At 35.7% G+C, this 26,533-nt stretch overlaps 4 protein-coding genes across 5 annotated transcripts; 2 read left to right on the top strand and 2 right to left on the bottom strand.

The window, feature by feature from the left end:
* The first annotated feature begins 2,175 nt into the window (after nt 1–2,175).
* On the top strand, nt 2,176–5,953 carry LOC149730600 (syntaxin-17-like). The gene is made up of 7 exons (XM_089885647.1): nt 2,176–2,565; nt 2,786–2,873; nt 3,169–3,454; nt 3,763–3,860; nt 4,076–4,228; nt 4,618–4,758; nt 5,108–5,953. The coding sequence occupies exons 1-7, from the start codon at nt 2,318–2,320 to the stop codon at nt 5,183–5,185; spliced, it is 1,092 nt and encodes a 363-aa protein (XP_089741773.1). The 5' UTR covers nt 2,176–2,317; the 3' UTR covers nt 5,186–5,953.
* LOC149730601 (dnaJ homolog subfamily C member 7-like) lies at nt 5,939–15,836 on the bottom strand. 2 transcript variants are annotated; one of them, XM_089885632.1, is made up of 14 exons: nt 15,681–15,836; nt 15,281–15,369; nt 14,643–14,767; nt 14,106–14,222; nt 11,364–11,438; nt 10,822–10,940; nt 10,276–10,429; nt 9,754–9,918; nt 9,209–9,300; nt 8,442–8,515; nt 7,874–8,020; nt 7,141–7,240; nt 6,756–6,907; nt 5,939–6,386 (listed from the first exon to the last, which is right to left on the bottom strand). In XM_089885632.1, the coding sequence occupies exons 1-14, from the start codon at nt 15,773–15,775 to the stop codon at nt 6,331–6,333; spliced, it is 1,560 nt and encodes a 519-aa protein (XP_089741758.1). In that variant the 5' UTR covers nt 15,776–15,836; the 3' UTR covers nt 5,939–6,330. The 2 variants fall into 2 exon arrangements, with proteins under 2 accessions (XP_089741758.1, XP_089741759.1); XM_089885633.1 differs by lacking the exon at nt 15,681–15,836 and having other exon boundaries at nt 14,643–14,829.
* Nucleotides 15,835–17,337, bottom strand: LOC149730602 (peptidyl-prolyl cis-trans isomerase-like). Its single transcript, XM_089885656.1, has one exon. The coding sequence runs from the start codon at nt 16,659–16,661 to the stop codon at nt 16,167–16,169; it is 495 nt and encodes a 164-aa protein (XP_089741782.1). The 5' UTR covers nt 16,662–17,337; the 3' UTR covers nt 15,835–16,166.
* Nucleotides 17,338–18,863: 1,526 nt separating this feature from the next.
* LOC149730603 (lewis-type alpha-(1,3)-fucosyltransferase-like) lies at nt 18,864–26,533 on the top strand. Its single transcript, XM_089885624.1, has 7 exons — nt 18,864–19,322; nt 20,013–20,501; nt 22,023–22,154; nt 23,578–23,745; nt 24,199–24,375; nt 25,038–25,214; nt 25,608–26,533. Exons 1-7 carry the CDS (start codon nt 19,114–19,116, stop codon nt 26,134–26,136), a joined length of 1,881 nt encoding a protein of 626 aa, XP_089741750.1. The 5' UTR covers nt 18,864–19,113; the 3' UTR covers nt 26,137–26,533.

Below are 26,533 nucleotides of genomic sequence, written 5' to 3' on the forward strand. Positions count from 1 at the left end.
TAAATAACCTCTGCCGTGAAATACGGTTATACAACTTCAAAAATATTCTTTGTTTATTACCAAATTGAATGATAAAAGAGAATAAAAATATATAGCCTACCATCTTACCCCATCCTATAATATATACTTAGCCACATACAGCGTTTTTAACAAGACCACTACCATTGTACAACTACGCGTTTTACAGGCCAGTAAAGCTGATCTAAATCCATGTTGGTCAAACATATATAGCCAGTACATTCTACAATTTTAACGCCCGCCACTTTGACGAGTTCCATGAGCAACAAAAGTGACATGACTACTATGTTACTCGTTACATGCAAATAAGACACATACCGAAATACGAACGTTTGTGTATTGAATCGTCATATAACAATTAATGCGCACAAAGCTTAAAACGTATATAGTTGTAGTGTTTTGGTTTAATATTAAAATTGTGGTTGTAAATTGTTAAATGTACAACACTAATAGCCTGGCATATGAAACTATGACACGAAATTGATATTTTAATACAAACAGTAACTGAATAAGCGTTATCAATGTGAATAAACTGATTGAACCTGTATTAATCTTATTTGATATTGAGCGTTTTAAAATACAACAGTAGTTGTGGTAAACAATATTGGTATCAAATTTCGAGTGGTAGCATCTTTTTAAGACCTACTTCCAAGGCCCTTATTGTTCTCGTTGAAAGACTTCGCCCATGTGAAACATAAAGTTCTCTCACGTGCAAAAAATGTTTGGTAGTATTGTGTATAGATCAAATAAAATAATCACAAGACATTAATTTTAGTATATTTATGTTTAGCTGTTAATACTATAGAATTTTGAAAATAAAACACTTTATATAACAGTGTCTAATACAAAACTGTTAAAATACATTGTAGATAACGCGATGTTACTTAAAATGTTAGTTTTATTGACTTTTATATTAATTAAAATTTAAGAAAAATAAATCAACGCAAAATTAATGTGCAGTGGCATGCATAATAAAACACATGTAGTCCCAGTGTGTACTGTAATGTTTACTCGAGTTTTAATGTCATAATTAAGGAAATAACTCATTGTTTCGTCATTTTCATTTCAACCAATTTCAGTTCGTTCGTGAGATTCTTTCGTGACGTCATTATACATGTATTGTTAAAGAAAGATTGAACGGACGCGCCGATGCGGGGATGACGATTCATGTTATGAATCGTGGTCAAACCCAAGTCATCTGCAAATTAAATTGCAACTATATTGTGTTACTTATCCAAATTCTGTTTTATAGTAGTGTGGGGAAAGATGGGACACCTTTTTCATTTTATTTTCTTGTCCAATTTGGTAGTTAACAAAAACATTTTAAGAATTATAAAACCATATGCCCACGACTACCGTAAAACGTTGTTAATTGTTTAAAACACGATCACAATGTTTGGACATTAGGTAATAAAGTTGTCTTATAAAAACATGTACCTCTTTTAAAAACAATATAATAGGGTCGGAAATATGACATTTTTATACCGTCTTCAGGCACCTCGTCGGTTTCTTGCCCATTTTCTGCTCATGTTTTGTCCAAATTTTTATTTTTAGCCAATATTTAACCATGTTTTGTCTACATATTTTCAATGTTTTATCCATGTTTTATCTATTATTTGTCTTGTTTTTTTTTTCCATTTTTTTGTCTATATTTCCCATTTTCTGCCATGTCTTAACTCATTTTTATATTTTTACCAATGTTTTACCCATGTTTTATCTCATTTTCGACGATGTTTTTCCTCATTTTTTGACAATAATAATAATTTATCTTTTGCTTAAGTTTTGTCCGACGCTGCTACTTATTTTAAAATCATTAACAAAGTTAATAAATCAACTAAATACATTATATTTGTGTTTAATATAGTTATACCTTAAATGTTAGGCAAAGTTGTTTGACCGTGTCATATACACTGTAATACATGCTTATTCATTACAGCTTTGGTATGTTGTTCTAACCAAAGAGATTAAAACCATTCTAACCAAAGAGATTGGTTTTAATCTCTTTGGTTCTAACCAAGTTTGTCCATGTAGTTCCAAACGGTCATAAATATGGTCCCGTCCTACAATTTGTGGCGTGGATTTGGATTCACATGATCAAATATTACTATACATTTTAAAAGACTTATACTTGTGTTAATAAAATCGCACACTGGGCACACTCACTGCACAACGGACACAAAGAGCACAGGCAGCAGAGTGTTTACAAAGGTTCCGCTGTAAGCTTTGTTTACAAAACATGCATTGTCACAATGCAAAGTAATGTTTATGCTATCGTAGTATTATATACATAAGTTAAGATATGGGCGAAGACAAAAAGAAATGGTTTGGAATTCCTGATTTTGTCCCTTCTGTGCGTTTACCGCCAGTTAGGCAAACGATATCAAATGTTTTATGGAGATCAAACAAGAAGGACCAAGAATGTTTCGATATAAATGGATTAAACGTAAAGATTACCAACAACACTAAACTGTCGTTTGAAAAAGTTGAACATTTTGTTGATGACTTTATTGAAGTTTTTGTGCCGGAGAAACTGGACGATTTATACAGGTTTGTAACATTTAAAAAAATTGTTCTGTTATTTACATTTTAGGTGCTAGTGAAGAGTCTTCCCCCCCACCTTATTTGCTAACCACTAACCCCTAGGTTAGGGGGTTAGTAGTTAGTGGTTATATAGGGGTTAGTAGTTGGTGGTTATATAGGGGTTAGTAGTTGGTGGTTATATAGGGGTTAGATTCTTTACTAGCACTACATTTTATATCATTTTTAGGATAAGTAATGAAATAAAGACTGCTCACCGTTTAGAAAATAATGAAGAACTCGGCTGCAAATACTCAGAAGCAGATGAAATAGTACAAGTATGTACAAATTATGATTTGTTTGTAATTTAGTTGCAATAAAATATTAAACATTACTATTATTTTATTGTTACATCTAAGAGTTATTTTTTGATTAATTAAATTTATGTATTTTTAAAGGGGTTAAAGCACTAAATCCCAGACCAGCCTATTTGTGGGACTCTCAACAGCAAATCTAACACACCTTGAGACATTAACCATATAAAATAGAATACATACCCCAAAAACAAAGTTTAATACCAAAAAATAATGAAAAAGCTTAAGAAATACCATTTTATTTTCCTCTTGTTTTCAGTGTCTTCGTAAAAAAGTCATGGATGTTGAAAGAGTCCGAGTTCTCCTCTTGGAGGAAGAGATTGATGACTTTGATCTCAGAGTTCATCCAGCAAAGATAAAAGTCCGACAAGCGATTGTGGATTTTATGAAAAGCAGCAAAACCAAGCCAGTTAACATGGACACAAACCATGTCACGTATAATGCTACACACTGTAGGTCTCCCAATGCAAGAGACTTAATGAGTTTTTTGTCATCGGATAATGAACAATGCAGTGAAGTACAAACAACCTCTTTTACTGAAATGTGTAAGTTCAGTAAAGCTATTGGTATCTTAATAACTAAGACTGGATTTTCCAAGACCAGAGTTTCCGAAACTGTATTCAGTTAACAAGCAATTAAATCTCAATATTGGTGTACAGTGATTCACAACTACTAATGTTGGTTTAAAGTGTTTCGCAACTACCAGAAGTCAAGCTACCAGTATGATATTCTAATGGGTTGGGAAAAAAATTAGCTAAGTTTGTCTTATAATATATATATATCACAATTAGTGTATTACTAATGTACTTCCAGTTTCAGTGATTTTTAATTTAAAATTTTGATTTTTTAACAGCTGACATTGATATTGCAATACCAGAGCAAGATACTATGGAAGTTTTGCATTTAAATGATGATGGAATAAATATTGAAGCTGTTGAAAGGTTAAACCAGGTAATAACTTTGTTAGTATCTTAAAGACACTTGTGTTTTAAGTGAAGAGACAGTAGAGACTAGAGAGTTGTTTTATGCCATTTTTATACAACAAGACTATGTTACAAATTTAAAAAGTAAAGTTGTACTTTGGCATTACCGTCAAAAATTGTTCTGTGTAACATGGTGTACTCGAGCAAAAAACAATGCTCAGTGTTGACCTTTCCTGTCTACAGGACTTAATGGAACTCCATGCACTGATGAATGACTTGCACACAGCTGTACACAGTCAAGGTGAAACTGTAGATACAATAGCTGAACATATAGAAGATGCTTCCGACAATGTGGAGATAGGAAAACAACAGCTCAAGAAAGCTACACTTTTAAAAGTATTGTATTTAGTTCTCACACATTTTTTAATTTGTAAATAATAAATACCCAATTTGTAACACTATTGGTAATAAACAAAATATTCGGGAATAGGAAAAATAACAGCTCAAGAAAGCTGTCTCTGTTTGCATTACAGATTTTTACAAATATTGTTCATTTAGTTATAAGAATATTTTTTCAGATGTGAATTCCCCGAATATTTTTTCAGATGTGAATTCCCCATATAAAAAGGAAAGTTTTTGCCAATGAACAATATTTTGTGCAAATCTGTGATCCAGCACAAAACAAGACTAAACAATTTTTTTCTCCACTAGACAGCCATGTTCTAAATATTTTTTTCCTCTTTAAGCAATAACCAAAATCTAAACAAGTTTTCTTAAAACAACAGGCCGCTATGTTTCCTGTACTGGGTGCTGTTATAGGTGGTGCAGTAGGAGGCCCCATTGGGTTTGTGGCAGGCATGAAAGTTGGAAGTATAACTGGTGGTGTGGCAATGGCTGGAGTGACGGGGACTGTCATTGGATACCAGGTAAAGTAGTGGTGCACACATGTACATACATCGGGTGTACAAACAAGGCTGGTTAGTGGTTGCCCCCACCCCAATAGGAATTATATCTCTACAATAAATTTGGCAAGGTGCAAAATGTTTAAACGTGAAAGTAGTAATATAAATTGGTTAACCCTCGGTTACCTTTAATTTTTCTACCTCTAAATTTTGAATGCGTTTTCCAATGACTTTATGCGCATATTTGTAAAGGGGTTATTTCTGAAGAAAATTATGTTTCTATTAAACAACTTTGAACCAAAATAGATCGTTTTAGTTCCATCATGTCTCAAAAGGTTCAAGTAGATTTAGATTAAACTTAACATGTTCCTAGGGTGGAAAATATGTGAAGAAAAAACAAACGGTGGAAGAAATTCCACTCAATGATATGGAACCTTTAAAGGACAGATAATAAACCTTGGAGACATGTTTAACCTAAAAAAAATATTTGTTGTGCTATTTTCTTGCTATTTAAAATAAACACTCACTGTAATGTTTTAAAACAGTGGTTCTTAAACTTGTGTGGGACATGTGTTTGAACTTTTAAAAGACATAAAAAACTTTAAATACATGTTTTACCTAATAGAGAGACTTCTTGGTGTTTAAAATAAACACTCAATTTTGTGGTTCTTAAACTTGTGTAAGACATGTGTTTAATGGTAATTTCTAATTTGTTTGATTAGTAAAAGATGCTCGGGTACCACCTGGAAAACCTTAATGTAGGTTAAGAACCACTGCTTTGAATAACATGAAATATGCTGGCCTACAATTGTTAATATATAGTAGGGTGGGGGAAGATGGGACATCTTTTCAATCTATTTTCTAGTCCAATTTGGTAGTAAACGAAGAACATTCAAAGAATTATAAAACCATATCTTCACGACTTCCATAGACCGTTGTTAGTTGTTTAAAACACGATTGGGATATTTGGAAATTATGTGTTAAAGATGTCCCATCTTCATCCACACTACTGTATAGTAGATACGCCCGCTTTATGAACCGGTATGCTGGTTGTTTTGGCACATGTGTATATGACGCCAGAGTGTCTTCAAAATTTATCAGATTTTTTGGGATGATGAGTATGTGTTTATATTAAAGTATTGCACTTTCTCTTTATTTGTGGGGTTTGTTTACTGTTGTTGTTGTTGGTGCATTCATAAAAAAATGCTCAAAAAGAAAAGTTTATTTTCAAATTTTAACTACTTTTGATTATACAATGCTATCAGGGTAAAAGAAACATTGCATATTCCTAGAGGTACACATATTTTCAAGCAAACACATGCTAAAGAAAAAGGCAAAATAATTTAATTGTAAATTATCAGAATTGGGTTTCAAAAACAATAACAAAATGACCAAATTTGTTAAGATTCAAATGGTTTAACAAAACAGGCACGAAGAAATGTGCTTTAAAAGCTTTGAATATTTGTATCTACTGCTAGGAGATGGTTTAAGGACATTGAGAATAAATAATTAGGAATAAACCTCTGGTCATCTTGTCTCAAGCTTTGGAGAGGAGCTTTGATAGAAAGAGTGAAAATAAATGAATAGAAAAATATTTCAACCAAATTGAAATGAAAACCCGCCAGGAAACCCTTCGTTGTGGCCGCCACCCCCTGTAGAAACAGGTGTGTTTGTGATTCAATATAAATGAACGTAACCTATTTACTCTGGCTAGTGGGGTAACCACAGTTGGTATAAAACTGGTGTTCCGTTTTTATACACGCTACGACAGCTTACAAGTTACCATGTATGTAACTCTATGGGTGATTGACAGTCTGTTAGTGACCACCGAGCTAGAGCAATTGCTTATTAACTTATTCCATGAGACACACACCTTAAAGTGCCCAGGTTTAAATATCTGCTGTTGCTGTTACTTCTTTGAGCTATCTAACTACTTCCTGTTATTTATTTCAAATGTACAAATGACCTGATGCCTATGTTCTACAGTAGTAGAGAGAACAATAGTTTAAACATAAACTTACCAAATGGATTGCCCCCTCCCATTCCTCCTCCCATGCCCCCTCCCATGCCACCTCCCATGCCTCCACCACCAAAGAACATCTGGAAGATATTATTTGGGTCGAAGTCTTGCATGGAAGGCCCGTCTAAGTCTTCACCGCGATCAAACCTCCCTCTGTGGAGAAGGGTAATTTTGATAACTTTTAAGATATTTTTGATAATTCTGCAAGCTGTTCGAGGTACTACTTAGTTGGAGAAATTGCGGTAACTGTATTAAATATTTATCCTCGCATGGCGGGCGACAGTCGTTATAACACAGGTGTCTTGCTTCATACACCTCCTGCCAGTATATTGTCATGTATTTAAAAAACCTGAACCATGCTGTAAGTTTCTTTTATGATAAGTTACCTCTTTTTCTGGTCACTAAGAACAGCATAAGCTTCACCGACTTCTTTAAACTCGTGTTCGGTCGCTGCTTTCTCTGCATCGGTGGCGTGTGCGTGGCGATCTATAGCATAGACATAACATTACAGATGCTAAGGATAACCAATATATATCAACCCTAGAGCACGACTGATTATTGATTTATATCGGACGTATTTTTAGTGATTTGTCGATTGTCAGCAAACACAAAGTGGTCGATATTATCAGCAAGACAGCAACTAAATTTTGTAAAATATCGATATTGGTTTGAATAAAGCAATATTTATCAAGCTGTAATCAGCCATTGAAAACAAAAGTGACTTCGGTGATCAATGATTTTTACCCTGCCAAGTGTATGTACAAACAAGCAGTTTGAACCAATTGAATGAATAAATGATGAATGTAACTTACTTTATCCTCGCGTGGCCGGAAAGCGGCAGTCGTTATCACACGGGTTTAACACCTCGTGCCAGCTTACGAGTTACCTTGTATGTTACTTTGTGGGTGATTATTTTTTTGGGATTTTTTTATTTTTTTTTTGTATGGCTGATAATTTTGACAACCCATTAGTGACCACTGGGTTGGAGCAATTGTCGTTAAGTGTCTTGCCCAAGGACACATACGCCCACAATGGTAGCAGCGACAGGCCTTTTACCTAATGGTTACAGGCAGGCGCGCTAACCACTACGCCACGGCGCCGGACTAATTGATTTAATACCTGGGTGATGTTTCAAAGCCTGTTTGCGATAAGCTTTCTTTATTTGGTCATCTGTGGCATCTTTACTAACACCAAGTATTTTATAATAATCCTTCTTTTTACTTCGCTTCAACGCAGCTTCAGCCTCGCTTAATATTCGCTTGTTTTCTGGGAATAAAAACACGTAAGTAAAGTAAGTTGCTTAAAAGAATAATAATTCAAAGTCAAGCTGTTGAAACAGACACAAATAAAATTTCAAAACACCAGTTGTTAGGACTAAACAAAACCTTAGGCTTCAGTAAGTTGGTAAGAATTCAAGCCATGGTTCAATACATATAGTAGAAGTAATATTGCCTGGTTCCCATGGCTCTCTAAATGTGTATGACCTTCAAACCACATAGAATAAAAATTGGACACTTTATGCACTATACACATTTCATATCTGCAAAATACACTATAAGAGTTGACCTCCTCTATCCAGAGTTGGCCTTCTCTAATCAAGTGTTTCCTGTAGGACCTTCATCATATAAAATGGAAAATGATACTTTATACACTACACACACACATTATGCATATAATTCCATCTCACCTCTCGTTCGGTCCATTTGGTATATCTTCTGATAGTCGTACACTGCCTCGCTGTAGTTTTCTAAATCTGTGTGGCTTGGGAAATAAAATACCATTTAAAAAAAAAAAAAATATTTATTCTCATGTAGTGGGGCAACAACAACCGTTATAACAGCAGGGTCTTGTTTCATACACCTTGTGCCCTATACCAGTTATTGCCTTTACACCTATACGCTATATATGTTATATTTTATGCCAATAATTTGTACAACCTAATAGTGATCATAGGGTTAATACACAGTATGGGTGAAGGACACACACACTTCAACAGTGGTAGCAATGAGCATTAAATCTCATTCATTACAATTCAAAGTCAAACCATAATGACTGATTTATTATCAGATTGACAGTCGTTATAACATGTTATGTTTTGTTTCATACACCTCGTGTGCGGTCATGGAATAGCATATATGTGGGGATTCTCTTGCACAAGGACACAAACAATTACAACCAGTGGCGCAGCCAGAAAAAAATTTTGGGGGGGGTTTTAATCAAAATATTTCCAAAAATATATATTTTTTTTTGTTTAAAAGAGGGGGTTGCGACACCCTAAACCCCCTGGCTGCGCCACTAACAACCGAGTCACACCACCAGACACCCCACACCACACCACCCATGTTTCATACACCTCATCCCACTCATGGAATAGCACATATGTGGGGATTCTCTTGCACAAGGACACGAACGCACACAATTACAACTAAGCCACACCACAACACCCATGCTCACCATTTAGCTCTCCTATGCAATGCTTTAGTGTAGTTTTCATCAAGTTCTAAAGCTTTTGTGCAATCAATCACGGCTTCCTTTAACTTTCCTATCTACAAACAGGTGGAGCGCAGATGCATTTTTAATTTTGCATATCATAAAAACATCATTTTACTTTAATAAATAGATTTAAAGAGTTTAATTGGTTTCACCAAACCAGATGAATTAAATAGCCAAACTTTAATATTAATTTAGGATTAATTTTTTATGCTACAACTAAAAAAGGTTAAGAAGCATTGCCCTTTAAACAAAACTACAAAATTATAAATAAGCAAATAAATTTAAACAATTCGCATTCACTTTATTGTTTGTATGACTAATTTTTACTTATTCAGAACTACAAAAAAGGCATAAATAATGTAATTTTGGGCCTTGGCCTAACAAAGCTTGAACGGGGATATTTAATAAGAAAGTACTGCAATATCTTATATTCAAAATTGCAAAATGTTTAGGTTTAAACTTAACTGCCCACATTCACTTTATTGATTGCACAAAACATTTCTTACTTTGCTTTCCACAAGAGCTCTGTTACAATGTAACTTTGCGTTTGTCTTTCTGTTCTTTGGATCAACTTCAAGAGCCTCGCTGTATACCGTGTAAGCTTCTTCAAACTTACTCGCTTTGAAAGCTTCGTTTCCCTCAGCTTTTTTACTCGCCAGTAATTTGCATTTCTGGAAAATAAAAACAAATTTTTAGAAAATTTTTAATATAGACATTAGAAAAGTGAAAAAACATAAGATTAAAAAATATAACGAAAAATCTGACAGCTCACCAGTATAATCAAAAATGGTCAAAAAATTAATAAATGAACTTTGGACAACATTTTTATTAGTCTACATTGAACCATGTTTCAGTAGTCAAAAAAGGATGGCTCTATTTAATTAAATATTATTCATTAAACAGTACAACTAATCAAGTGAGATTTCGTTAACAGGATTGTGTGACTGTGTGTATAACTATCCGTACCTTCCCTGCGTTTACAAAAGTTTGTCACTTTTACCCTTGACCAAAATAACTAATATTCTCACCTTTAAGTTAAGCCTTGCATTATGATGGTCTGGTGACAGTTTAAGGGCATGGGTAAAGAAGGTGACGGCTCTATCTATGTTGTCATCATAGTAAAGACAAATACCTCGTATATAAACAGCATCTGCATTCATTTTGTCGGCACGTAATATTGCCCTGTAAGAGTACAATGTATGTTAATGTTACAAACAGCATACATAACTAGATACGGATCATGGATCTGATATACTCTACACACGGACGGGCAGATAGTGACTAAACATGAAGTATGAATGAATGAATGCATGCATGAAACTGTTTTGTATGGATATTGGAGTTTATATATTTTGTATAGAGTTATGTTGCAAATAAAAGTATAATTTGCCTGTCATTGCTACCAAACACAATATAATATGTAAGAATTGTTTTTCCGGGAGAAAAATTACAACTATAGCCCTGAAAAAGTCTTTTTACATAGACATGGGAACATTATTAAAATTAACTTTTTTTCAAGACAGAAGTTAAATTCTTGGATATAATAACATGAAGTGGTTAAAACACATTCTTACACAGCAATATCTTGTGCTTCCCCATACTTTCCCATCAGTGCAAGGTTTTCAGCTTTAGTGAGCTGAAATCGAACACAAGCGGGGGATATTTCCGAAGCACGCCGCATGCAATAAACCACCTGTAATTCAAAGTCATATTTGTCTCGCTTATTGAACACACCATAATGATAGCTGATGTAGCTTCAGTAGATTTGATTACACACCAAACAAAGGGGAGTTCCATGGTCGGTAGGTAGGTAGACAATAATGTATGTTGGAGCAAAACCAATTCAAGCATGTAAAATGCACTGTAGTTTTGAGCCGACTAAAAATAGATGTCAGTAACATTCCATCAGCCCAGACACTGATACACAACACATACTTAAAAACCTCAAACCATTTATATTTTATCAGCATTTACCTTGAAGTTTAAGAATTTGCACATTATACAAATTTTAAAAATAAACAGTATATATGTTTTTACAGAGGTTCACATATCTGCGTTTTTAACAATAAATTTTGCTTTTTCACATTTTGAATTTTAAAAACACAAATATACATACCTGCCGATAATCTTTTTGGTTGGATGCTTGTTCTGCTTGCTTCTCAAATTCTGCGAGTGTACTGGCATGCCGTACCTGTAAGATAAACATGATAAAGTCCTGCAATTTGGGCATCAATATTGCAAAACATTTAAATACCTAAACCTCACCTATCTAAATACTGCATTGAGAAATATTTTTCCATTTTTTTTTGTATAGAAAGAAGTTTTATTGAGCAAACCAAAGAATCATAAAGAACAATATAGTAACAGTGTAACACAGCACATAAATGATGGCTATAAAAAGAAGTTTTCTTTAGTAACCATAAGATAACAAATATAAGTGCCACAATAACACTGCAAATAAAGGTAGCACAGTTGCCTGTCACAATGGCACATAAATACTGCAATTTTGCAAATAAAAATGACAAATAGCTTGAAAACGGTATATCCCTAGTTAGGGATGCACATTACAGAATAATTAGGTATTCTAGGATATCCTAGAATACTTTATTTCGAATCTAGAATTCCGAATCTAGTTTTTGCGTCATGAAACGTATAGCAGGCTATGAAAAGACGTTACGAAACGTTTACTCTCGAAAGTCCCACAAACACAATTTTTTTTTCAAAATTAATAAGTTTAAAAAATTGGTAATATAGTATATGAGATGACGTGTGATTACGCCATTAAAAAGAATACCGAATCCCGTAATTAGATTCTTTCTGTAATGTGCATCCCTTCTGTTCTGTAATGTGCATCCCTATCCATAGTATATATTCTTACGCGCCTCTTCTGTAATGTGCATCCCTATCCATAGTATATATTCTGTCAAAATCATGCAAGAGTTTATGTTTGCAAATTTGTTTTTCAATTTCAAGTTTCCAAATCATCTGGGTTTCTATATCTTCCATCTTTGCAACGAATCCACTTCTTTTTGACTCCGTTTTTCGACAAACTTTCGCTCGCTTGTTTTCCTCGTGTGGCTCGTTCTTCACGTTCGCGGAAATCTTTTTCAATCTCGTTCCCAATTACCGACATCATGGAACAAAGTCCGTCAGAAACAACATCTTTAACTTGACGAAGCATCTCTTCAGAGGAAGGAGGCAAGGATGACTCCCATTCTACCATCTGTCTCATCCAATAGTAGAATACATCACTAATTTGACATTAGGGGACAATGTACATAAACATAATTACATAATATATTCACTTTAGAGGACAATGTACAATACAAATATCCACTGATATATGGAAAAATGCATATATATGTTCACTTTAGAGGATACTTTACAATTACATGTGTACATATTCACGATATAAGAGAATGTACATATATTTATAGGTTATCAGTTTATCGTTTTTTTGATATATTTGTCACTTATTGTTATTTGTTACACAACCATGGAGATTTTCCTACCACTTATACATCAACAATAAGAAGTTTTTTTAGTTAAAGTAAGAAAAGGTGGGTTAAATACTTGATACAGTAAGTTAAAAAGATGGAAAGGAAAGATTAAATGACTAATATTAGATGATATTGTGTTTACAGTCATCGTACACGTATATTCATGTCACCTATTGTTTTGCCACCGTTCATGCATGACAAACTATAGAATGAGTCGATTGTTACATCACTCGTTCAGTTTACATGTTTCGCTTATTTTTATCTTAACCGTCTTTACAGACTGTAAACATTTGTTAACACCTTAATAAATGTATAATGAGATTTCCTTATCATCTAAATATGACCACATTAGTCCACAAAGTACATACGTATATTGGTTAAATGGTAAGCCAATGTCACTGTCTATGTAATCAGCCTAGACCTAAGCTTCTAACATAAACAACTTCTCCATGATTAAAAGGCACATGTAGGAATTTAAACAGTATCAATCAAGAGTTTGGGGTAATGGACCAACCCTGGCATCTGGCCAATATCCAAGGTTGGCTAATGTGCCTCACCTATATAGGAACAGAAAAATTCAATAACATACAAACAACTATTACTTCCTCATTATTGTGCCTCACGTAGACTTTATATTAGGTTGGAGAATTACGTATTTCCTTTTAACCACTTAATGGTAAGTAGCAAGAGCCTACATCATCGCAATTAAATTGCCGAATTAGGATGACAAGATTACAAAACCACACAATAAGAATAAAAGAAATTTGATCTAATCTTGGCTTATAAACAAACTTCAATTACGGTGACAACAAAATTAAGATCAAACTGAACATGAAGGGTGAACAGTCTACTACAAATGTTTATAGGATTTACAATGCATTTGAAAGTTGTAGCCCAAATTGACCTCTATCGCCTTCTATTTATAGTTTTAAAATTATTTCTAAGGTAACCCCTGTCTACCATGACACCATTAAATTTGGAATAAATTAGAAAATTCTTTTAGTGATCTATGGACCTGGCTGATATTTATAAAACACTGTTCTTTATAGGTTTGTTGCTTTAGCTTCACTAGGTAAAATAACCAAATCTTAAAGCAAAAAATGCTTACCAATTGACAATAGCATTAATATTGAAGCTTTAAAACTATAATGTATTATGTATATATTGTGTTTTGTTAGACAGTCACTCTCATTAGTTATATTTATTACCTATTGCAGCTATAGAAAACTAAAGACGACTTTATAACCCAATCTGATTAATTTCTTCACAATTAGGCAATATATAAAGACTTTAAAGTTTATGGATAATCTAAGCAATATAAAATATACAGAACTTTAAAAAATACTTAGAGCACCAACCTCAGCCATTACTGCATGGTCACAACTAGGATCAAGGTCCTTAGCTTTTTGTAAAGATAAAAGTGCAGCTTGTGCATTTCCAAGTGCAATGTGACATTTTGCTTCTCGTATGTAAGCCTGTGAATGAAACAACATATTGGCTTTGTTGTTGAAACCACCATATTATTTAATTATAGTACTGTAGCGTAAGTTGGATACTTTCAGCACATAATATCCCATATTTTAAACCCTTTTTAAAAATTAACAACTCCCTTTTACAAGTGAGATTCACATCGTGTTAGGATCAGTTATACAGTTCTGGTAGATTAATATTAGTTTACTGCCAATTGGGACAATAAAATAGAATGAAAACATGGACCGTATTATCCCAATCTACTATTAGGTAAAAATAAGTGGAAAAAGTGAAGAAAACACAAAAAATAATAAAACCTAACAATTTGGCTATATATTCTACAAGAATTTCCTATTGTTCCAAAGTTTACTTAAGCATAAGGACATTATATAACCTGCAAATATTTAATAAAAATTAAAAGCTACCTTAGCAAATGTATTATCAACTTTGATGGCAGTTTGGGCATCTTCCAAAGCTTCTTTATATTTTTGTAACATCATGCGTGCAGCACAACGATTGCTATAATAGCTCGCCACTTTCGGAGAATACTCTGACAGAAATATCACTTTGACATGTGGTATTTTTTCATAGGGAGAGAAAATGTGCTAAAACCTAATCGAAATCCAAATTATAAATAATGGCTGGTTTTAGATTTGAGCCAAAACCTGAACAAGTTCAGTAACATCGAACACAAAACTAACGCTGTTCACAAGAATTTAATTCTCAGAAAATGTTAAGCCCAAATCCATTTTATACAAAACTTGAATTTTAATTAGAAACAACTACTTTTTCCAATCTGGATTTGAACTCGTACTAAAACTAACAAAGGAAGAAAAAAGAAATTTAAAAACTACGTGTACATATGTTTTATGTGAAATTTGGTCAGTTTTTTTTTCAGGGTGTTTACAGGCAGTTTCTGTCAAATAACAAAACATTTATTTAAAATTCAACCAATTTGAAGCTGATACAATTTTGGATCTGTTTATTACTAAACACGTTAAAACAATATACATACAAATATATACAAAAATGGCATCAAAAATACTCGGTAACATAAACCTACCAATAGCTTTGGAGTAGTGTTTTATAGCATCGTAATAATCTTTTGATTTATAACACTTATTTCCATCATCTTTTGCTTTTTCAGATAAGCTGTATTTTAAATAAAAAATGAACATTAATTTAAATGAATGTAACTTACTTTATCCACATGTGGCAGGGATAGGTCGTTACAACTTGAGTTTTCATAAACCTCACCCCACTTACGAGTTACCACACATGTAACTTTGTGATTTAGTTTTGTATGGCTGACAATTAACTTGGTCATGCTATGAACCAAAACCTAAACTTTTAATTTTTACACCAAATACAGCCGAATCTAAACATTTTCAACTATAATAGAAAAACAACCTTCAAGCATATTAATCAAAAACCTATTAGTTTCAAACTTCACCCGTTTTTACCTAAAAACGTCGACTACTTCCACATCATCAGTATCCATTGGCATTGGATCTGCACTACTTAATGTTGTAGGTTCCGTCATAATTTCACATGCCATTTACCAGTTTTAATTTTAAATAAATCAAATTCGACACCTAACTATACTAGTTGAAAATCCTGCCAACATATTTTGTGCACTTCAGTTTATTGTACAAGGTTGTGTAAATATAAAATTTAGCCAGGATTACAATTACAAGCAGCTTCACTTTCAATTTGCACCATAAAACAAATGAAGTCATTTCGAATGGAACTAGCACAAATAATTTTGAAATGCAACATGATTGAATATTAAATCACTGAACTTTACAGAAACTTTTAACACATACATTTTAAATTTGTTGGTCACACATTTTCAAAAAATATAAGTCATGTATATTTTATATAACCAGTTCCAACAATTACATGTGTTAGTTGACGTTTTTTTTGCAGGGTCCTGAAGCTAAACCATTCTAAAGTTCGCCGCAATCGGCGATCACAACTTTTTTAGAGGTTGTACCACTTTGGGAGCCAACACCCTCAACTTTTTTCACTACTTCATAACCTTCGGTTACATTACCAAAAACAACATGCTTTCCATCAAGCCAGGCGGTTTTGGCTGTGCACAAGAAGAATTGAGATCCGTTCGTATGGGGTCCAGCGTTAGCCATCGACAAAACTCCTGGGCCAGTGTGCTTGAGAGTAAAGTTTTCGTCACGGAACTTCTCTCCGTAGATGCTCTTACCACCAGTGCCGTCTCCGCGGGTGAAATCGCCTCCTTGGCACATAAAATCAGGGATAACACGATGGAATGCAGATCCTTTGTAACTAATTCCTTTTTCGCCGGTGCACAAAGCACGGAAGTTCTCCACTGTTTTTGGCACGACATCGGCTCTGAGGGTCATTATAACTCGCCCAGCTGGTGAACCACCGATGGTAATATCGAAGAAGACTCTTGGATTGGCCATGATTTTTTAGAAGTCCTTCTTGATCAGCGAAATGAAAATACTGCAGTTCAGAACTAGGTTCTTTGCAAAGGGGAACAAAACGCGGCAAACGAGGAAATCGTGTTCTTTTAATTTCACAACGGTTAATGCAAAAACACACTTTTTTATAAAATTACAAACTTTGAACAGGTTTGAAGTAGAAATTGATTAAAAATATAGTTATAATAATTTCCCTTGAAAGTTAGTCTGTTATTTACAATACAAAAAAGAAATAATTTTTAATATTTAAACAGGTATATATTCCCAAAGTACTTAATAAAATCAATAACTGTTTGAACCAATGTGAAAATATTTGGAAAATTCTCGAAGGATGCTGCGTAAAATGCTGTCCAGTCAAGTGACAATAATTAAGTGTTCACAGAAATTTTAGACGATGCAAGTATTGACAAGGTTTTAACCTAAAGTTATGACATTTAATTTCAATATATTTCCGTAATTAATAAAAGTTCTTTTGTAAATCATGTACAGCCAAACGATGTACACAAAGAGATTCTTCTTATTGCTCAAAATTGCAAGTAACAATACCAGGTTGTGAAATATGTAAAACTGTGTATGTATAATACTTCTTTAAAAGGTAACGCTTTTTGGATTGATGTTGCAGTTTTGTCAGATGGCGCTAAACTCTACAGGCAACCTAAACCTACATCCAAGGTCCAGGTGTTCCTCACGGTGGGACCGGGACCTCGCGAAATAAAATATAGAAAACGTAGTCCTGCCGCTACATTTACTCTTATACCTAAATCTATACCAATCACTGTGAATGGGGAACGTATATCGATAAGGGCCTCCAATCCGGAAATTTTCTGCCATTGAAATGTTACTACACGCGCACGAACAATTCGATTTAACTTTCCAATTCTACGGTAGATCATTATTCGCCGTTTCCGTTTTACCAGTTTGTAGTTATACTTCCAGTGAGCTAGTCAATTCAGCGAAATAAGCGTTTTCAATTTCCTAAACCATTAAGTCCCACGGCAAAGCAAGCCAAGATGACAGATATTTACGTCATAGTTTGCCCTTACCCTAACACCCAGTGTGCAGCCTTTAGACCTCAAATGTTGAAGCCTGCTACTTCCCGAATAGTTTAGGAAGGGCTTAATAGTAATAGATGGGAGATCCCCACTGACAGCTCGGCCCAGGATAGATGCTCCCGTCAGGCGTTTACATGACGGCATCTGCCCACATAGTGAAAAGATCTATAAAGAAAAATAAAAGCGCTGACATGTGTTAATGTAGATTTGTGGCGGACATTTTTTATTCTGTGGTGACCTGATTCTCTTGGTTGTTACTTAGTTCGATATTTGACTTTACAAAAGGAAACTACCAAGTAAAGTATCAGTTTGTCACAAGTTGCGGTTTGGTTTAAATACCTGATATGCATTAGGTGTCTCTATACCGTGTGTGGTAATGGGCCAACGCCTGATCTATAATCCTAGGTCCCCTGGGATTTCTCGCCGCACGACCTCATTCATATAGGATTGCCACAACATCAAAGGGGCAAAAACTTTACCCTTTCACAAAAAAGCAAACGTATAGCAGTAAAGTCGAACTTCAGGAACACGTTAAATATAAACGAATGTTATATTTCTCAGCGCAGCGAAACAATAACTCAAGCAGTCCGCCCATGTTACCATTATATGTTGATTGACCAAAGAACTTAACATATATCAGCAATCCACAACGGCCCTTGTTTTTTCAATTCTCGAAAACGCCAGTAGGTGAAACTTTCTCCGGTGTTACGCGCACACACAAAGGCTTGGCAGAGAAGAAAATGTGTGTGCGCGCTCCAGTTACTACTGAAGCGAGACAAGCTACTAAAGCGAAAGGCTCACAACCATTCAGGTCTTGAAGGAATTGTTGTTTCGATTGCTGAAATGGGTAAAAAGCTTGCTATTCACGCGTGAAGGTTCAGAATGTCTATTCCGGCAAGTTTTAAACAATGGGTAACGAAATATAAACGCTTACGTAAGGAATAGTGGAAAGAGTATGGGTGTCGCAGTGACGGGTGGGAAAAACGACACGAATTTCATCAACGACAGCTGCATTAGGGGCGCAAGTTGTCCCAAATGTTTGAAGTATTTGAATGACACACTTCCGTACCAGATCGTAACAGTTTCAGAACCGACTTTATCGACGTACCGGCGTTTACAACTGGCTTTGGAATACATAAACAAGTCAGCACTATTTAGTAGCAAGTTACCCAAGAAAGGAGCAAAGCTAGATAAGCGCAGTTCATGCAAGGATACCAAAGGTGTTTCTCTTTAGCGCACGACCGTGTCTGCCTTGCATTTCAGTGATGTGTTTATTCAGAGCGCTCACGTCTGGTTTTGTTTACAGCATAAATAATGTAGGACTGATTAACCAAGGCCAAGCAAGGATGTGAAACTTGACGCTTAAACTGAAGTAAGAAAACATGAGGGAATGCAACGGAAATTCACTAATGTTCAAAACACCAGCACTACGTTTAAGAAAACTTTTGCTTGGATTTCTAATTTTGACGTTATCGTCTTTGATCTCTCTCTATTCCGTGACGTATTACTCACGTGACTATGAAACTTCGACGAGGTCCGCAACCGTTATGAAAAAAATCTTCCATCAAAAGTTTAAACTGATGAAGGCAAGGTAAAAAAAAGACAAGATTTTCTAATAATCATATTTTTGTTGCAAGACGAATTCTATACCGGCTAAACCCCACCATACGTACAACATTAACACATAAGTGTCAATGCTAACATGGGTGCGATCACGTTAAGATGAAACGTCGTCTTTATGCGCATCAAAGACAGACCAGTACTTTGTTATAGTGCTGGTGTATTGTGCCAACACACTTACCCAAGGCCTCCATAAACATTAACCTGGCTTATATGGCAAGACGAAAGACGTCTTGGTAAAAAGTGCTGACTATAAATTATGCGGCGGGCAAAGGCATAGCATATGTCATACAGTAAGGTTTGGTTAGGATGAACCATGTTTTTATTCTCTTTTATCGTCATATTTAATACAAAGAATATTCACAGAATTATATAGCCGTATCCTCACGACTCTAAAATGGCATACATTGTCGCGGTGTATAATGAATACCGTTAGCACTTGATATCCCATATTTCCCAATCTTGTTTTTAAGAAGCAATGACGCTCTTTTAGAGTCGCACGGCTACGGTTATAGTTCTGTAAATATTCTTTGTTTACTACAAAAGGGGTCGACAATAGATAGAAAAAACTGAAACACCTTATCCCATAACCTATGCATTTATCCCCTGCTGTGTAATTTACAGTTACTAGTTTAATTAAAGCGACGATTTGTAACAACAGAGAAGCCGAGAGAGAGCACGCGCATCTACATTGGAACTTCACTTCAGAAACCACGCATACGCCAAAAGCGAAATCTTGGCCACTCTTGAGAACCACAACCAAAGCCGCGACGACGACGACGACTATACCACCACCGCGTCCACCGAAGCCAAGCGAGGACATAAACTTTAATCTAACGTTAGAATCACGAATGTTTTTCCGTGATCCAGGACGAAAACAAAGGCGCAATTATATCAGCTTAAATTTGCCGTCGTTCATCAATGTCGCGAAAGATGAGACAGGTACGAGTCAGACCCATGCAGTGACAACTAAAATGCAGCCTGAACGTGCTGGTACTACCCGGTCACAAGTGCCAACGGGTTTGGACGAAACGTCAAACAAGGGAAAATCCGCTCGTACTAAAACTATATTATTTTGGTACATCCCTTTTGACGACAAAACAGTAGCAGCGGAGTTTATCAACGAAAAATGGACGACTACACCTAACGGGTGAGCTAAGATTTATCTATATAACCCGGGGGAAGATGGGCTACCTTTTCATTCTGTTTTCTCGTTCCATATGGTCGTAAACTTAGAACATTCAAAGAATCATAAAACCGTACTCACACGACTCCCATAAGGCATAGACCGTTGTGTAAAACAAGCTCAGGATAGTTGGATGTTTTGTGCTAAGGGTGTCCCGTCTTTACCACCCTATAGTGTCTTTACCACCCTATAAGTGTCTTTACCACCCTATAAGTTACCATATAAAATCTGGTGTAAATCCCTAAATTCTACAAAAAAAGAAATATATATAGTTACATGCGTTTCTATTTTCCAATGGCACCTAACTATAGTTATCATATAGGGGAAGAAAGCTTGTGTTATATAACGACTGTCGTTTCCCCGCCACGCAAGGAAAAGTTATTTAAAACCAATGGTATAGCAGTGTGGGGGAGGATGGGACACCTTTAGCACATGATATCCAAATATCCTGATCTTGTTTTAAACAATTAACAACGTTCTATATGTGAGTCGTGAGAATACGGTTTTATATTTCTTTGAATGTTCTTTGTCTACTGCCAAATGAGATGAGAAAATAGAATAAAAGAATGTCCCATCTTCCCCACCACACTATATATAGTGCGTGAAAAAATAAACATTAATGTTATACCGTATTGTTCAATCAATACACTTAAAGTCCCAAACAAAGCGTATGCGGCATACCTGTCAATACAGTTGTAAAATATTCATGTAATTCGCATAACATAAGACCCATGTAATGCTCGTATATATTTTACGCTTTAATCAGAACATTTTCCCCATAACGATTGACGAGTTAGCGCTAGAACCTAGAGTCTGGTCCGGGCGTTAAATAATTTATGATCCCAGCGCAGTATATCTGATATAAGGGCACTGACCTTATAACAAGGCAAGCTTGAAACACTTGCACAGCAAAATGTAAGGCTACATTGTTATTCGAGGACCGTGTCGACATGCGCTTGCATTTCATGAAAGGATGATTGTAATTTCTATATCCTGGTGTGGTGGGCCAACGACAGCTGTTGTAACACGGGTGTTTTTTTATACACCTCATACACGCTTACGAGTTCATATATGTAACTTTGTGTGTGATTAATATGAATGGCTGCAAATTTCGACCATTCCAATGTATTTACAAGCCAATACGCTGCAACCATTTGTTTGAAGTTGCTTTATTGCTTTATATAGTTTAATATTCTAGAAGTTATGAGGTGCCATAAAAGATCGTGCCGTCTATAAACGCAGACTAAATATCCCGCAACCAATACCAAATAAGATACATTCTGTATTTGTCACGCATGCTGTCGTTCAATGAAGCTCCCATGCAAATATAATTTGCAAATCGACGTTTTAATGTCTTATTTAAATCGCATTACATCTACATACCCCTATTCTATTCTAAAAAGGCAAGATCTTACGCCTAGCGACCCGGAAATTAAGCAAGATTTGTACAATTTGGGTATTTTTTTGAATTCTTATATGTTTCAGAATTATCATCGACGAACCTTACTGCGGTCGCTGTAAGATCATCTACGACCGTAAATATATAGGAAAGAGTGATGCTGTTGTATTCCATGCCATTCAAGTTCAAGACGATGACCTGCCCAACCCTATGACACGGTGAGATTGTTACTTCAATTATGTAATGCGTTTGAATCCAAAAATATTGGCAAACGTAAAACTATAATAGTTTAAATTGCAAAAATGACAAAAACGCTCTGCAGTATATTCACCAAAGTTATTTCAAGCGCATGTTTAGCACGTTATATCCAAATATCCTGATCGTCTTTTAATTAATTTACAACGGTCTATGGAAGTCGTGAGGATGCGGGTTTATAATTCTTTGAATGTTTTTTTTGTACTGCCAAATGGGACCAAAAACAACATGAAAATGTTTCCCAGCTTCCCCACCCTACTGTATCACGTTTCATAGTTTAGTTAAAAGGCTGACTGTGCATTTATTTCAATCACGTTTTGTGAATGTTTTATTTGTGTTGATTATTGATTACTTAATGCGGAGAATATTGGCAAGCAGACAATAATAATCATTTATAAACAAAAGCAATTTATGACGCACGCCCCGCTGTTGTTTAATCGATATTTAGCAGCGGCTTCAAATCATTTTTGAAACTACAAATTGGAATCCACTGTAAAACATTGAAAAAAATCTTTAAAAATCACTCAATTTTCAAAGGCCCAATTACTGAATCGCGAACGTGATTAGACCAATTGACATGATTCTTGGTAGACTTCTTTAACCATGACAAGACATCCGTGTTAAAAATCGACAGTGAGCATGAGGTGTATGAATACACCATGTGTGTCTGGTGTATAAGAAGACACCCATGTTATAACTCGACAGTGAGCATGAGGTGTATGAATACACCACGTGTGTCTGGTGTATAAGAAAACACCCATATATAACTTGACAGTGAGCATGAGGTGTATGAATACACCACGTGTGTCTGGTGTATAAGAATACACCCATGTTATAACTTGACAGTGAGCATGAGGTGTATGAATGCACCATGTGTGTCTGGTGTATAAGAAAACACCCATGTTATAACTTGACAGTAAGCATGAGGTGTATGAATACACCATGTGTGTCTGGTGTATAAGAAAACACCCATGTTATAACTTGACAGTGAGCATGAGGTGTATAAACACGCCATGTGTGTCTGGTGTATAAGAAGACAACCATGTTGTAACTCGACAGTGAGCATGAGGCCGCTTTTATCACAATGTGTCCGGCGCTGTGGCAAAGTGGTTAGCACGCTGGCCTGTAACCCAGAGGTAATAGACTTAAGACCAGTCGCTGCTATCTTTGAGGGCGTATGTGTCCTTGGGTAATACACTTATAGGAAAGTGCTTCAACGCAGTAGTCACTAATGGATTGTCTAAATTTGTCAATCATACTGAAAAAATGATTACCTACAAACGCATATAACTCGTAAGTTGGCAAGTTGTGTGTGAAACAAAACATCCGTGTTATAACGACTGTCGTTTTCCGGCCACGCGATTATGATATTTTTGCTTCTATTAGGTCTGCTGCCCAGTCTTACGTTTGGTGGTTGGCGGAAAGTAGTTCAACAACACGTGACACTGCATATACCGGATTGGAAAATTACTTCAATCTTACTATGACAGTAAGACGGTCATCAAACATACACACTCCTTACAGCACGTTTCAATGGCTGCTTAAAATGCTATGGTAAGTTAATTGTATACTGCTGGGTATTGGAGCAAGAAATGTGAAAAAGGATACCCGTGTTATATATTACTGTGGGGAAAGATGGGCACCTTCAGCACATAATATCCCGATCGTGACTCGAGAAAATAGGGGGGAAGTGTTCCATCTTCTCCTACCCTACTATATACTGTAATAGGTTATACAACGAACAAATCACTCTAACCCATAATTGTTATAACCCAGTGGTGACTTCTGGGTTGTACAAATTGTACAATCAATTACACACGTGATAATAGTAAACAAAGAACATTCGAAGAATTATAAAACCGTATCCTAACGACTTTCATAAACCGTTATTGATTGTTTAAAACACGATCAGGATATTTAGATATTTATGTGCTAGAGGTATCCGGTCTACGTCCACCCTACTATAGTATAACATGGCGAATTTAGTTACGTTATATATGATTTTAGGAGCAAAGAAAACGGCCAAGATATTATAAAAGCTCACGCTGTGATGAAGAACATCTATTTGACACCAACATCAGACATTGAATACATCGAAGACAGTTTGCCGGCACCAAATAAAAAGATGTCGGTGCTCAAGGGAGTCGCACCAGAAGTAAGGAAGGTTCTGGAGAAGAAAAACAGGTTAGATCGTCAACTACTTGTGTTAGATCGTATTATGTTCTGTATGGGTCAAGGTCCTACGTGGGTCAAGGTATGGGTCAAGGTCCTACGTGGGTCAAGGTCCTACGGTGTAGTATGTTGTGGAATCAGGCCATAGTTGGCCTATTTTATAATATAGTATGTTGGGGAAATATGGGACACCTTTTTTAGACGGCTGAAACGACTAAAGCTGTTCAGTAGGGTAATCTAACTTTCTCCCAATATACAACGTGTTTGTTGTTTATAGTGTGGGTTGCCGTGAGGTATAACACTGTCTATGTCTTTAGAATAACAAAATTTTGACCTTACAGTGAGCATGAGGTGTATAAATACAACATGTGTGTCTGGTGTATAAGAAGACACCCATGTTATAACTCGACAGTGAGCATGAGGTGTATAAATACAACATGTGTGTCTGGTGTATAAGAAGACACCCATGTTATAACTCGACAGTGAGCATGAGGTGTATGAATACACCATGTGTGTCTGGTGTATAAGAGACACCCATGTTATAACTCGACAGTGAGGTGTATGAATACACCATGTGTCTCTGGTGCATAGGAATACACCCGTGTTATAAACTTATATTTAAATTGAATAAACCAAATCTTTCTTATCTAAACCACCAACCACCTCCACCGCAGATTAGTGGCATGGGTTGTAAGCAACTGCGCCAACACAATCTCAAGCGAATTGCGTCACTATTACGCATACCAGTTGGTACGGGCAGGCCTAAACGTTGATCAGTTCGGGAATTGCCAAGGAATGGCTTTTCCCGTGGAATCGAGGTTCGACCCATTGTTTTACGAAACTCTAGGAAAGTAAGTTGATTTGAATGTTTGTTTTGTTCAGTGTGGCTAAATATAATTGACATATAGTAGGGTAGGGGAAGATAAGATACCTTTTTCTCGTCCCATTTGGTAGTAAACAAAAAACATTCAAATAATTATAAAACCGTATCTTCACGATTTCCACAGACCGTTGTTAATTGCTTAAAACACGATCAGGATATTTGGTTATTATGTGCTAAAGGTGTCCTATCTTCTCCACCCTACTATACAGTGTTTACCACTTTAGCAATTTGGAGAACATAACCTACATAATTCAATGCGACAACATACAACGCAATAATTCTCACAAGGCGAGAAACACTTTTTATCTTCTTTTTTGCTTTCCCAGGTTTCCCATGAATTATCTCATACTTTTGTTTACAGATACAAATTCTACTTCTCGTTTGAAAACAGCTTCCATTGTAAAGGCTACATCACAGAGAAGCTTTGGTTCAATGCTCTTTATAGCGGCGCTGTCCCGATAGTGTTCGGACCACATCCGCGAGATGTCGCTGCTGTGCTACCGCCCAAGTCATATATACACGCTGAAGATTTTAGCAGCGCTGGTGAACTAGCAACGTACATTCAATACCTTGATACTAACGCAACAGCTTATGCAGAGTATTTACACTGGCGTAAATGGATACGACTGCTCGACGAAAACGGCAACTACAGAACGACCAACAGGACAGCAAAGATTTTAAAATCCTACAGCGCAGAGGAACGTAAAGCTGTCGAAAAGTTTTTGAGACCAAGACCGAGTGGGTTTTGCAAACTTTGCAAGAGACTTCATGAGCCTTTGGTTAGTCACGTGGTTGATGACGTATCAGAGTGGTGGGACAGTAGCGAAAGGAACGAATGTTTTGACATTGATCGAGCACGAAAGATGATGAAACTGCCTGTAATTTTTTAATTCGGGGTGATGGACCAAGTCAGACTTAAATTCCACGGCCATGTCGTACTAAAGGACTCCAAATGGGCGAACTCTGGTCCAAGTCTTATATTGAGAATCATTTATTTTAGATCAACTTATTACCAAACCACGCTAGCACTTCATGTTCCAATGAAGCTGTGAACCCGCTGCTTAAACCACAAGTGTAATATCAAGCCTACATTAGGTTGCAACCTTTTGAATCATCAGTATGTAGTTCATCGTATCAACCATTGCTGCCTATATGATTCTTGGTTTCATAAGTTAGCTCTTTATTTTGTATTGTGGTATCGTACTGTGTACTTCGTGAGTGTCATTAACTTATCCCCCTCTTCTTCTGTTTGTCCTTGCTGAAATAAAAGGTTCGTAATTGGTATAA

The sequence above is a fragment of the Ciona robusta genome, chromosome 9 (genome assembly GCF_009617815.1).
Source record: "Ciona robusta chromosome 9, ASM961781v2".
Lineage (NCBI taxonomy): Eukaryota > Metazoa > Chordata > Ascidiacea > Phlebobranchia > Cionidae > Ciona > Ciona robusta.